The following is a 12,810-nucleotide window of genomic DNA, read 5'->3' as shown; positions in this document are numbered from 1 at the left end:
CTTTGCCTCTTTCAGCGCTCATTTCTGACTCTTCCACCTTGGCACACTTTCCTGTACTCTACACCTTTTCTTCATCACTGCCAATCCTACTTGATCCACAGATATGTCTTAGCAAGTCGTGGCATAATAAATTTAAAAAATCATGTTTAAGTTTTTATTTTTGTTTATGGAGTAATACTCCAAAAGTTTATATACATCCTACATCTTTAAGAAGTGCATCACTAAAATCTTGGTCTTTGTGTTCAGTACTGTCAAACCATACATTTTAGTGATCAAGTAACTCCTTCCTCAACAAAGAACTGTACCTTAGAGTTTACAAAGAGGTAAAAGGATGAATCACTTTAGCTTCTTGAACAAGCTCTGTGAAAGCTGAAACAGAAAGAAAAATAGAATCATTACTAACATCTCTTGCTGAAAGGATCATGCTAACAACAATTAACTCTTAGGCTATTATTACAATTTTTTTACTGACCTTGAAATAGGTACAAAATGCTTTATTAAGTATACCTCTCATCAATAAGTTGCCATGTATGCTGAACAGACCTTACAAATCTATATTAGAACAACAAAAAGCATAAGACACAGATACTGGAAATTGCTTGTTTTAATTTCAGCTCAATGACTAGCTCAGAAATTATATATTTTATACTGTTTAGTAAAATTACAGTTGTCATATATATATATATATATATATATATATATATATATATATATATATATATATATATATATATATATATATATATATATATATATATATATATATATATATATATATATATATATATATATATATATATATATATATATATATATATATATATATATCTATATATATATATATATATATATATATATATATACAGTAAAGGAAGCAGCTCTATGAAAAAAAAAAAAAAAAAAAAAGCCTGCTAAGCACTGCTCCTAAAAAGACATTAGAAATGAGTGACCAAAAAGGGACATAAATTTTAGGAGAGGTGTCTTCATACTTCCCTCTTGAAAGAGGTCAAGTTGTAGGCAGGAGAAAATACGGACAGAGGAAGGCTGTTCTAGAGTTTACCAGCGAAAGGGATGAGGGTTAAGATGGTGGTTAATTCAAGCACATGGGATTTGGACATTATAGGGATAAGCTAGAATTGAAAGTTGAGTGCAGTGGGGCTGCAGGATGGGTGGGGGCATGCAGTTAGCAAGTTCAGAAGAGCAGTCAGCATGAAAACATCAATAAAAGATAGAGGCAACATTGCTGCAGAACTTGAAAGGAAAACGACTGTAAGAGGGGAGTTGATGAGACGGAGCCTTTGACTCTGTCCAACAGGGCTGAGTGTGTAGAGTCACCTCACACGAGATGCATACTCCATTATGAGGGCAGACAAGGCCCCTGTATATGGACAGCATTTGGGAGGGGGATAAGGACTGTCAGTGATGATACAGAAAGCCTAGCCTTGAGGAAGCTGATTTAGTAAGAGGTTTCCTGCTGAGATTTTGAGTTGGGGAAAGAGAATGTTTAGTGTAGGAGAAGGGGACAGCCGAGTGTTATCAAAGAAAAGGGGATAGGTGTTTGGAAGATTGTGTTGAGCTGAAAGGATGCGATATTGAGTTTTGAGGCATTGAAGGACACAAAGTTCCTCCTGCCCCATTCAGAAATGATAGCAAGGTCTGAGGTTGCGTTCTGTAGTGTCCAGCCTAGAATCTTATAATTCTTCTGTCTTCAGTCAAAAGATATTGAGTAATGCAGAGTATAGTCATAGCCGTATGCGTGAATAGAACAGTTTGTTTTGGAAAGATCATCAATGAACAACAGAGTGGGAGATAGAACAGCGAGGACACTACTGTTGATAGGTTTAGGGGAAGAACAGTGATCATCTACCACGATCAATCAATCAATGGGGGCATACGCCAAGGAGTGTGTTGCCTTGCCCACCCTATGACGTCAAGTCCAGGGGTCCCTCCAGGTGGGACTCCATGCAGGCCCCCTTCCCATCCTGAGTTTCTCCTTGGCAGGATCTCTTGACTTGCTCAAGCCATGAACTCTGTGGGCGTGCCCTTGGCCTTCTCAACTCAGGACTGTCTCTTACAGAGGCAACCTGATGAGCAGAGTCGGCTTCTGGGTAGCATGCCACATGCCCGTATAGCTAGAGTTGGTGTTGACAAACTATGCAGGTAACATACTATGTCAAATCAGTCTCACGGGGTAGTCACCGGTTTGACACAAAGTCATTCCAGTGGTATCCCATGATTCTGTGTAAACACTTATTACCAAAGGCATCAGTCCATCTCTCAAAATTCCTATTTAGTGTCCCAAGTCTCACAGCCATAGAGTAAGACTTGAAGATCTGGATCTTTGTCCTTCTGCATAGGTATCGACAACGCCATATACTTGTGCCGAGTCCATAACACCGTGGGCCAGGCCAATCCGCCATAAGACTTCCTGGTGAGACCCACCATTGTTCTGAACTACGCTACCAAGATATGTGAAATTTTCCAAGATCTCAACGTCCTCGCCACAAGCATGGACAGACTTTACTGTCAAAGCCTCCAAACACCTGTACCTTGGTATTAGCCCAGGAGACCTGAACCCTCTAGGGCTTCGCCCCCTCGTGCAGTACCTCGAGAGCTATCATCAGAACCTCCAGTGACTCTGCAAGAATTACTGCATCATTGGCAAAAACAAGGTCAGTGACTGGTATTGCCAATAGATGCTCCACAATGACTCTGGTCCACAACTCTGCCTAGTACCTAGTCCATACAAGTGTTGAAAAGTGATGGGAAAGAAGCTGGACAAGCCCCCTCCACACTTCACAGCACTCTCAGTCCCAGAACACAGGCCAGTCAGCAAACCAAGTCCTTGCAGGAACCCCTCGGAGTTGCAGAAGATCCCAGAGTGCCTCGTGACGCACTGAATCAAGTGCTTTCTTGAGATCGACATAGACTGCAAGCATCCACTATTGAAACTCACGTTGGCGCTCTACCAGTATGAGAAGCGCTAGGATATGGTCAGTTGTCGACTTACCAGGCATGAAACCAGACTGTTCAGGTCTCTATAGCTTCAGGAGCTGGCTGTGGATCTGCATCAGCAATAGATGGGCAAGCACCTTGCCTGGCACACAGTAGTTGTTGTAGTCCTGATGGTGTCCTTTCACTTTCCAGAAAGGGATGACCCCTTCTTCCAGTCAGGAGGAATGGTACTGGATTGCAATATGACAGTCAATACCGCTTGCAACCCGCAGGTCATAGCCTTACCTCCAGTTTTAAGCAACTCCGCACTGATGTTACAGGTATCAGGTGCCTTTCTACCCCTCAACTTTGCCACAGCCTCTCCGATCTTATCAAGAGAGGGCGGGCTTCTGTCGATGGGTGGATCGACATCCACCATCTGCAACCCAGCAACTGGAAGCTGCCCACTTGGAGGGTTCGCCGTGTACAACTGCTCAAAGTGCTCAGTCCAACGAGCCCTCTGGCCATCCACGTCCAATACGAGGCAGCCATCAGCTGTTCAGATAACGCTTACCTGAGAGGGAGACTTAGAGCAGAGCTTCTTCTGAGCTTGGTAAGCAGGTCGGAAGTCATTCACAAATAAGTGGCCCTCAACTTCCTCAGTGAGACCCCTGACATACCTCTCCTTGTTTCTCCTCAGGAGGGCTCTAGTCCTACGTGACAGAGCCCTGTATTGGTCCCAATTCCCAGCAAGCTTGGCAGCGTGACTTTCCTCAATATTCTGCAGTCTCCCCCAAGGCAAATCCACTCCTAGATCTTGGGTGCTCTCCAATGCATTCCTGGCAGCTTGCGGAGTCTCATGTTTCAAGGTATCCCACAGTTCTACAGGGTCCTAAAGGGCGCTGAGCACAATGAATCGATTTGAGACTGTCACTGCATACTCCTGAGCACATGCCAGGCCTTTCAGCCTCTTGAAATGGAACAAAGTATTGTTGCAGCTTGAGATTCTTCTTGACATGAATTGAAACTGCAACACCAAGCCTATGATCAGTTTTAAAGAACTCAGCACTCCAGGAAACCCTGCAGTTCTGAAGGATCCTCCAATGAGTACTTGCGAGGATGTGGTCAATCTCTTTAGCTACCCCTCTAGCATCGCTATACCAAGTCCAGCTGTGCAGCTTTGGTCTCTGATACCAGAAACCTACAAAGCTCAACCTCCTGGATCATGCAAAATTCAGGAGAAGAAAGCTGTAAATGTTCCTGGTACCAGAACCATGGGGACCAACACACAGCTCGTAGCCAACCCTGTTGGTGCCAGTAGTAGCACTGAAGTCGCCCAAGACAATGAGTGTGTCTTAAGGGGGGCACTGGTCTAATATAGAGTTGAGTTTGGCATAAAACATCTCTTCAGTTTCAAACATCTCTGTAGGAGCATACATTGCAACAAGGCACATGAAGCCCAATGTGTGCTTCAGCCTCACTTGTATTGTACGCTTATCAACCAGAGTAACCTCAACCACAAATGGCTGCAGTTGGCTAGAGATTTCCATAGCTACCCCATTGAGATTGAAGCCATTGCTCATGCCCGACCAGAAGTAGGTGTACCCCCCTCACCGATCTCGCCAATGTCAGGCTTCCTCGTTTCAGAGTCCCACTATGTCCACCCTCAGCCTTTTGAGCTAATTTGATAGGTAGGGGCCTAGGGCAGTCAATCATTGTCTGAGAGGGTAACCCCGGGCCTGGTTCTGCGGGCGGGCACTGCTACTGCACTACCACGGCTGCCCCAAAAAACAAAAAGAGGGGCAAGGGGGCCCTTTCTCCTTTGAGGTGCAGGAGTCCCTTAGGCTTTACCATGCACCCATCACTGACAGCAGGCTTCCCGGATGCATGGGGGAAGCCTGCTGAACGGTCGGGCCCCCCAGCAAAACCTAATCGGGGTTGAGGCTCACACCGCAACCGAGACCTCTACTTTTTACTTTGTTTTTGGCAAGGAAGGGTTTTTGGTGGGAGAGGGGGTGCAAACTCCTCACCCAACCAAAAAAGGCTGGACTGGCTGCTCACCATAGGACAGGGACGCAGCACCACTGGGAGGATAGATCTCCCAGTTACCTAGAGAAAGAAAGATGAACAGGAGAGAGAAAAAGAAAGAAAGACTACGCAGGGGGGTCGAGGACGCTGTATTCCTCATCCAAATAGACCTGCCCCTACCCTAACCACCCTACCACAATGTATATCTATCTATCTATATCTACACCTCTCTCTCTGATATATATATATATATATATATATATATATATATATATATATATATATATATATATATATATATATGTATATATATATATATATATATATACATATATATCTTATGTTACTTTATAACTTACACAGTGGTCCACACAGTGGAGGTAGTCAAAGAGCTCCTCGGTACAGGTCTCTTCAGTGCTGGATCGGGAGCTGACTCTGTCATTGCAAGTTTGTAGTTTCTCACTCAGAGGAGTACAGTGACTTGTGTTCCCACAGGCTTCCTTCAGGCCATCAAAAGGGTCCTGAGGGGAAGTAACATGGATATTCAAATATTGGAAAAAAAAAAAAAAAAAAAAAAAATAGTGGTTGATACTATTGTCTGACATTGGTGTGCCTTGTGCACCATCCTTATAATGAGCCTCCAGTTGAAATTTGCAAGAAAAATTATTGTAAAAAATTAAAAAACCTGAGGTTGAAATATTATGAGTTTCATAGCATTACTATCATTAAAGCAGCTAATTTTTATTGTTGACACTGCTACACCTTATCACAGTAAAGAGGATATTGCAGTCCAGGACAAATGCTGGGATGATTGGTTGTGGTTCCCTTAACCCTATCATGTACTGAGCTCCTTTACAAGTAATTAATAGGCACACCTAACATCACCAAATGTGGGGTACAAATTTGGCAGAGGGACTATTTTGAGGGGCCATTAGAGGTAATAGGCTATAGAATAGCCTATCCAATTTTTTTTAATTTTATTTATTAATGATCCACGAGACATCCTAGTGTTAAATCAAAGTATGTACTTATCTTTGTATTCATTCATACACACTGGTAATATTTTTGTGGGGTCTGATTCACTTATTAGAGTGATATTCTATTGTGATAAAGTCACAAATTCGTGTCACTAGTAAAAATTAAACTAGTAATGTAAGTTTTGCCACCATGAAATATACACAGATAAATATGAAAGCTCACGAAGTCAGAATAAGTGACATCACCTGCTTTGCGCAATAAAAATATGCTATTTAAGGTATCTGATACCCACAAAATGGCATGCGCACTGCCTCAGGCCTCCCGGCTACATACTTAACGTTGCCAGATTTTTTTTATTTATTTATTTATTTTTTTTTTTTTTACGTCGTTGCCTGTTGCGCCGGTAGGCATCTTCCTGGTGGGGCCTGATGGTCGGCCCAAGGCTTCTTCCAGTGGGGCCTGATGGTCGGCCCAGCCCGTTGTACTCAGCCACTTATATTTCCCGACTTCCTACCCCCAAACTGTCTTCTGGGCTCCAATAACGAAACTAATTTATAGTTATCGTTAAAAGAGTTAGATCCTGATGTCTCTTGGCAATACAGGTAACTCTTGATTTACGTGATGTTGGTTTACGCGTTTTTTGAAATAACGCGGGGTCCAAAATTCAAATATATGTTTAATTTACACGTTTTTTCCACTTATACGTGATATTTTATGGAGTGGCCACCAGGTGTCTCACGCAACTGGACTCACACGGCGCCGCGGCCACACAGCTGAGCTCAGTTCTTCCCGTGCGCCACTTGCCACGCTACTCAACAATAGGGGTGGGCAGGTGCCGGTACTAACGGTACCAGCTATATGGTACGGTACCAGTACCAGACTGCTCGCTACCAATACTAGCCAGTCGCTCATGGTGTCCCTCATTTCTTCCTCACTCGAGTGAGGCTGAGTGCCTCAGTGGATATCTCGGTGATATGGATATTCTCTCTCTCTCTCTCCACTGAATGAAGTGAATATTTATTTTTCGATAGAAATCTACCTCTTGTTTGATTTACATTTTTTTTATTTATGCGACCTCTTCAAGGACACAATACTCGTGTAAATCGAGAGTTACCTGTACTATAACTCTTACTACAGGTAACTCTCGATTTACGCGAGTTTGGTTTACGCGTTTTTGAAATAACACGGGGTCCAAAACCCAAATAAATTTTTAATTTACACATTTTTTTCACTTATACATGATATTTTATGGAGTGGCCACCAGATGTCTCATGCAACTTGACTCACACGGCGCCGTGGCCACACAGCTGAGCTCAGTTCTTCCCGCACGCCACTTGAACAACAATACAGTACCCATGCTGCCGCACTACTCAACAACAACACCCTCGCTGCTGTGCTACCACGAGGGGAAGGGCAGCCAGAGGAGGAACCGCAAGAAGGAGAGGAGTCAGAGTGATACAGTAAGCAATAAAGGTACAAACTTTCCTTTTGTTTGGTTTACATTGTTTTTGATTTACGTGACCTCTTCAAGGACACAATACTCGCGTAAATCGAGAGTTACCTGTAGTTAGGCGTCAGAAACCAGTAAATACTATGCTCTGAGTACGATAATCTGGCTACGGTGGCTATACGTATTTTCATATTTGTTCTGTTGTTTATTCAATGTTATGTTCAAGAAAAAGAATACTCATTTTTAGTTAGTTTTTGGTTATAAGGATTCTTTACAAAATACAATTATAACATTACCGCCTTTGACTTAGGAAACGTCCTGAATCCTGGATCGGCTCTGGTAATGTTCATCATCATCATCATTTCATCGACGCCTACTCCTAGGAGCTCCCACCAGGGGATGGCCACGGCAGAAGAGCTTCCAACACTCTCTATCCAGACACTCCCTCCTTGCCTGCTCAAAGTTTCTCAAAAGATCTTTCCCCCCTCTCCCCAAAGTACTCTTCTCCATTCGCTCCATGTGGCCAAACCACTTTAAGGTCTGTTGCTTCACGTCTTCCACCACTCCACACTTCTTCCCTTCACCCCTGTGACACATTCCAAAATGCTCGTACACACTTTCATTACTCATTCTATCCATTCTACTCACACCACAAGCACTCCTCAAATAACTCATTTCCACTGCCTGCACTCTAGACCTCTGACTTTCATTTCCAGGCCCACGTTTCACTTGCATATGTTGGTTGGTACTATTAATGTATTTCTCAAATCCCCCTTTACTTCCATGCTCACACTTCTGCCATTCATGATTCGTCCCAAAAACCCTACCACCCTTCTTCCTTGCAATGCCCTTTCTCTTATCTCTCCCTCCATACCACCACATAACTGATCCAAGGTACCTAAACTCATTGACCTCCTCCATTTCTTCACCATTCAAAATTATTTTGCATTCTTTTTCACATTCAATTCCCACTCTATATGAGCATACAAAATCTACAGCCTCGCTTCTACTTCGCTCACAAACCATCACTTTACTTTTGTTGACATTTACTTTCAGCTTTTTCCTATTACAGACACTATCAAAAACATTGACCAAATTTTGTTAGTCACTTTCATTTTCTGCAATGAGCACCGTGTCATCAGCAAACAGTATCGAATTCAGTACCCAATTCCTTCCCTCATTGAACAGACTTACTCCAACTTCTCCAACTTTGCCCTTCATTTCTCTAATAACACCATTCATATAAATACTGAATAACCATGGTGACATGACACACCCTTGTCTTAAGCCCACTTTAATCTCAAAATGTTCACTTGTTTCTCCAGTAATTTTGACACATGCAAATGCATCCTCATAGAAAGACTTTATTGCCCTAAGCAGTTTTCCTCCCACACCATAAATCTTTAAAACATCCCACAATGCAATCCAATCGACTCTGTCATAAGCTTTTTCCAAATCCATGAAGGCAGCGTATAGTTTCTTTCCTTTTGCTATTATTTTTTCTACTACCATCCTGAAGGCAAATATCTGATCCACACATCCCCTTCCCTTCCTGAAGCCTCCTTGTTCTTCACTGATTTTCTCTTCTGTAAGTCTTTGCACCCTCTCTATTATGACTTTTCCATATACCTTTCCAGGTATACTTAGGAGATTTATACCTCTATAGCTCCCACATTCCCCTCTCCTGCCCTTCCCTTGTAAACTGGGACAATGATGGCTTTCGTCCAGTCTGCTGGCACCCCCCCCCCCCCTCCCATGCTACTTCACATATCTTGACCATCCATTTCATGACTTCATCTCCTCCACACTTCAACATTTCTGCTGTGATTCCATCAATTCCTACTGCCTTTCCATTTTTTAATCTTTTTATTGCCTGATTTACTTCTTCATATGTTATACTTCTTTCTTTATATACTCCTCCTCTACCTCTACTCAAAACTGCTGCTGTTACAGCTGCTGGACGTCCACCCTCAAAATTCATTAAGTTTTTGAAATATTCTCTCCATCTCTCTTTCACAGCTTCCCCGTCTTTCAACATCTTTCCATTCTCATCCATAACTTCATTTATTTTACTTGAGGAGATATTTTCTGCATTTCTTTCGTTTTTTACTTCTTTCCAATATGATTTCCTGTTCCCTTTATGTTTTTCACTTAGTCTTTTTCCAAAGTCTTCATCAACTCTCTTCTTATTTTCTTTTATTGCTTGTTTTAATTTCATTTTGCATTCTCTATATTTCTTTTTCCTTTCCCTTTTTACTTGTTCAGACACATTTCTTTCTTGAGTTTTCTTAAAAAGTTCCCTTTTCTCTTTTACTATCCTCCTTATCTCTTCTGTCCACCATGAATTTCCTTTTCTTTTTTCATCTCTCACCACTTTCATCTGGTAATGTTAGGTGCGCCTATTGCCACTGGGGTATTATAGCAAAGACTGGCAAGTTGGCATCTACTGCACTGACCTAACTTGTAAGTTCTCTTGGTGGGCAAGGATGGTGCTGCCTCTTATGGAATATATATAGTTTATTCAGGATCAGGCCTCTATGCCAATCCTTATGCATTGCACTGACATCTTTATATTATCAAGATATTAACCCCTTCAATACAAGCAGACAAAACATAACCTCCATGCCATATCCTGGTTTTACAGACTATGAGAATATAGTCATGATGACCAATACATACAGCGTCTCTAGGATATGGTTCGAGAGATGAAATGACTCATATACTGCGTCATGGTACTGAAGAGGTTAAGATATTTTATGAACATTACAATAATGTGAAAATCATTATGTACTCACAACAAGGTCTTCCTCTTCCTCCTCCTCCTGGAAGAAAGAGTGAACATAAATAAGACATACTGACTGGAAAAAAATGTATAAACTTACCTTACCTAATCGAATCCAAAGTAAACTAACCTGGATGAGAACCTTAATAAATCTGGTCACCTTTCCCACAAATTGTAGGCTAGTCTCATCAGATTCTAAGAGTACCCTAGTCCTGACCCACTCTCCACTACACACAGGCATAATTGTCATCATAGTGGCTAGAGTAAAAATTACCATGTATGCAACATTACCACACTGTTATTACAATTTCCTTAGTTTGAGTTTGCGACAGACAATATACACAGCAGACGTTTCAGGACAAAAATATTCTAAAGCTGCGTGTGGTTACCTTTAACCTGATAGCAGCGACGGGCCAAATTTTTGCCTTGACATAACCCCCCCAAAACAGAGGATGCATAAACTGATCACTAATCTATTGATATATATATTATACAATGATTTGCCTGATTTTTTCTCATTAATTCACTTAGAGGGGTCTTTAAGAAACATGATCCCCGCAGCTACTGGCCTAACAAAATAACACCAAGCCATAAACCATGCACTGTGCAAGCCCAGGTGGTCAAGTGCTATAGTTCAGGCACCAACTCAGTCCCTGTTTCTGTTCTCTTTCCTTAGGGTTAATGAATTGATTAGACTGAGTACATGCCTGACCTACCTACACCAATAGTTCAGGAAGGCTCAGTATTACTTATATGAACTTTGCCAGGGATGGCCATCTGAGAAAATGCAAAACAATATCCTAAAAATATTAATGATAGGGAATCAGCTGGTGTGTCCTCTTTCCTTAGAGATTAATGGACTGATATGAGTAGGTAGTACATACATGCCTCACTTACAACAATAGTACCCACAGGCAGACTCAATATTACTTATGTGAACTTCATCTGTGATCCCTCTGTGAAAAACAAGATGATATCATTAAAAATGGTAAATATGGAAAGTCACTACGCGCCTCCAATATTGCCCCCACGAGAATAATAACCATTCCAAGGTCTCACATACTGTTGTAGTTCTCTAGTTTTACCGGCGCATCATACATATATTGCGTCTACAAATGATATGAAGTAACAGATATTACTCCTCTCAAACAAACTTAAAACACCTGGTAGTGGGGTGGGCTATGAAGACCAGGGAAATTGTGGGGTAAAAACAGCTATTGCAATGACACTGTCTTCCCTGAAATGAAGCGTTTGTGCTCTACTTGTGGCAAAAATATATATTTTCTAAATAAATCCCCCTGGGATAGCAGCACTATGGGGTAGTGCCATTTTGATGGATGTCAATAAGTGATTGTATCTGTTTACGTTCATAAGCATAATAAGGGAATCAGCTGGAGTCCTCTTTCCTTAGAGGTTAATGGACTGATTTGATTAGGTACATACCTCACCTAAAACAATAGTACAGGCAGACTAAATATTACTTATGTGAACTTCATCTGAGATCGCCCTCTGAGAAAAACAAGACGATATCCTAGAGAAAAACAACAACGATAAGGAACTATAAGAAGGGAATCACCTGCTTTGTCTATAAGGGTTAATGGGCTGTGTACAGTACGTGCCTGACCTACACCAATAGTTCAGGTGGGCTTAGTACTTCATAAATTACCCTTGTCTGAGATTGCCACCTCTGAAAACAAAATAAGATCCTGAAAAAAATCACAAAACGATAAATAAGGGAATCACCAGGTTTGTCTATAAGGGTTAATGGACTGTGTACGTGCTGACATACATCAATAGTTCAGGTGGGCTCAGTACTACTTAAATTAACCTTGTCTGAGATCGCCACCTCAGAAAAATCGAACGATATCCTGAAAAGCTGCAGAAAGTAATGATAAACAATAATAAGAATAGGATCAGCTGGTCGTCTAACATGGTGACGCAATCTTCGAGGGGACCGGCCGCTCTCATCACCCTATATTCCCGTCCCTTTCCTCTTCCTTCCTTCCCCGTATGTTCCCTCCCCTCCCTGGACACCTCAGCCACACCTTCCCGCCACCACGTACCTCCTCCTCCTCGGGGTCGTCGGTGTGCACGACAATATCATCGATGGCCATGGCGGAGGTGGTGGTGACTCGTGAGTGCTGAGTGGCGCTGCCCGGCTGCCTTTTCCTCTCCCCCTCCTCCCTCTCTCTCTCTTCCTCCTCCTCCTCCTCCCTCCCTCTCTCTTCCTCCTCCTCCTCCCTCCCACCTCTATCCTCCTTTCTCTCCTCTCACCTGTGGACCGATTTATGCTTTCAACCACTGTTAAAAGATGAGTGTCTTTATATATTTGTGCTAGACTTGGTTTCTTCATTAATTGGAAATATTGGTCATGGGGAGGCTCTCATGATTCTCGGCCTTATATTCAGCATGCCTCAGGAAGAGAGAAAAGCGAGATGGAAGGAGGAGAATGCACCGCTAGTTTTAATTATGGTTTTCGGTAAGACCTTGCTGTTGTCTCACGCCCGTGGTACTAAAAAATGTATCCCTTCCCTGGGCCATTCCCGTGAGATTAATTCCATCATTATCAATCGGCCACTGTGGTAACCCGCGGATATCGAGGGCCAATGCGACGGATATGACCACCGAGGCCACGCGC

General features: G+C 42.3%; 1 protein-coding gene across 1 annotated transcript; it reads right to left on the bottom strand.

Annotated features, from left to right (window-relative positions):
- Window positions 1–140: 140 nt before the first annotated feature.
- LOC127001798 (cytochrome b-c1 complex subunit 6, mitochondrial-like) lies at window positions 141–12,376 on the bottom strand. The gene is made up of 4 exons (XM_050866986.1): window positions 12,236–12,376; window positions 10,186–10,212; window positions 5,322–5,483; window positions 141–369 (listed from the first exon to the last, which is right to left on the bottom strand). The coding sequence occupies exons 1-4, from the start codon at window positions 12,284–12,286 to the stop codon at window positions 337–339; spliced, it is 273 nt and encodes a 90-aa protein (XP_050722943.1). The 5' UTR covers window positions 12,287–12,376; the 3' UTR covers window positions 141–336.
- Between the last annotated feature and the right edge of the window lie 434 nt (window positions 12,377–12,810).

Source organism: Eriocheir sinensis, chromosome 21 (genome assembly GCF_024679095.1).
Source record: "Eriocheir sinensis breed Jianghai 21 chromosome 21, ASM2467909v1, whole genome shotgun sequence".
In the NCBI taxonomy this organism is placed as follows: Eukaryota; Metazoa; Arthropoda; class Malacostraca; order Decapoda; family Varunidae; genus Eriocheir; species Eriocheir sinensis.
The sequence above is the reverse complement of the archived record's forward strand: the minus strand, read 5'-3'. Positions and strand labels throughout refer to the sequence as shown.

Bases quoted from the DNA above. Each gene is read 5' to 3' on its own strand.
- LOC127001798 (XM_050866986.1), bottom strand. From the start codon at position 12,286: ATGGCCATCGATGATATTGTCGTGCACACCGACGACCCCGAGGAGGAG. The intron at 5,484-10,185 runs GTGAGTACATAA...ACTTCCCCTCAG, and splicing joins AGGAAGAGGAAGACCTTGTT to GACCCTTTTGATGGCCTGAA. The intron at 370-5,321 runs GTAAGTTATAAA...TTTCTGTTTCAG, and splicing joins TCCACTGTGTGGACCACTGT to CTTTCACAGAGCTTGTTCAA.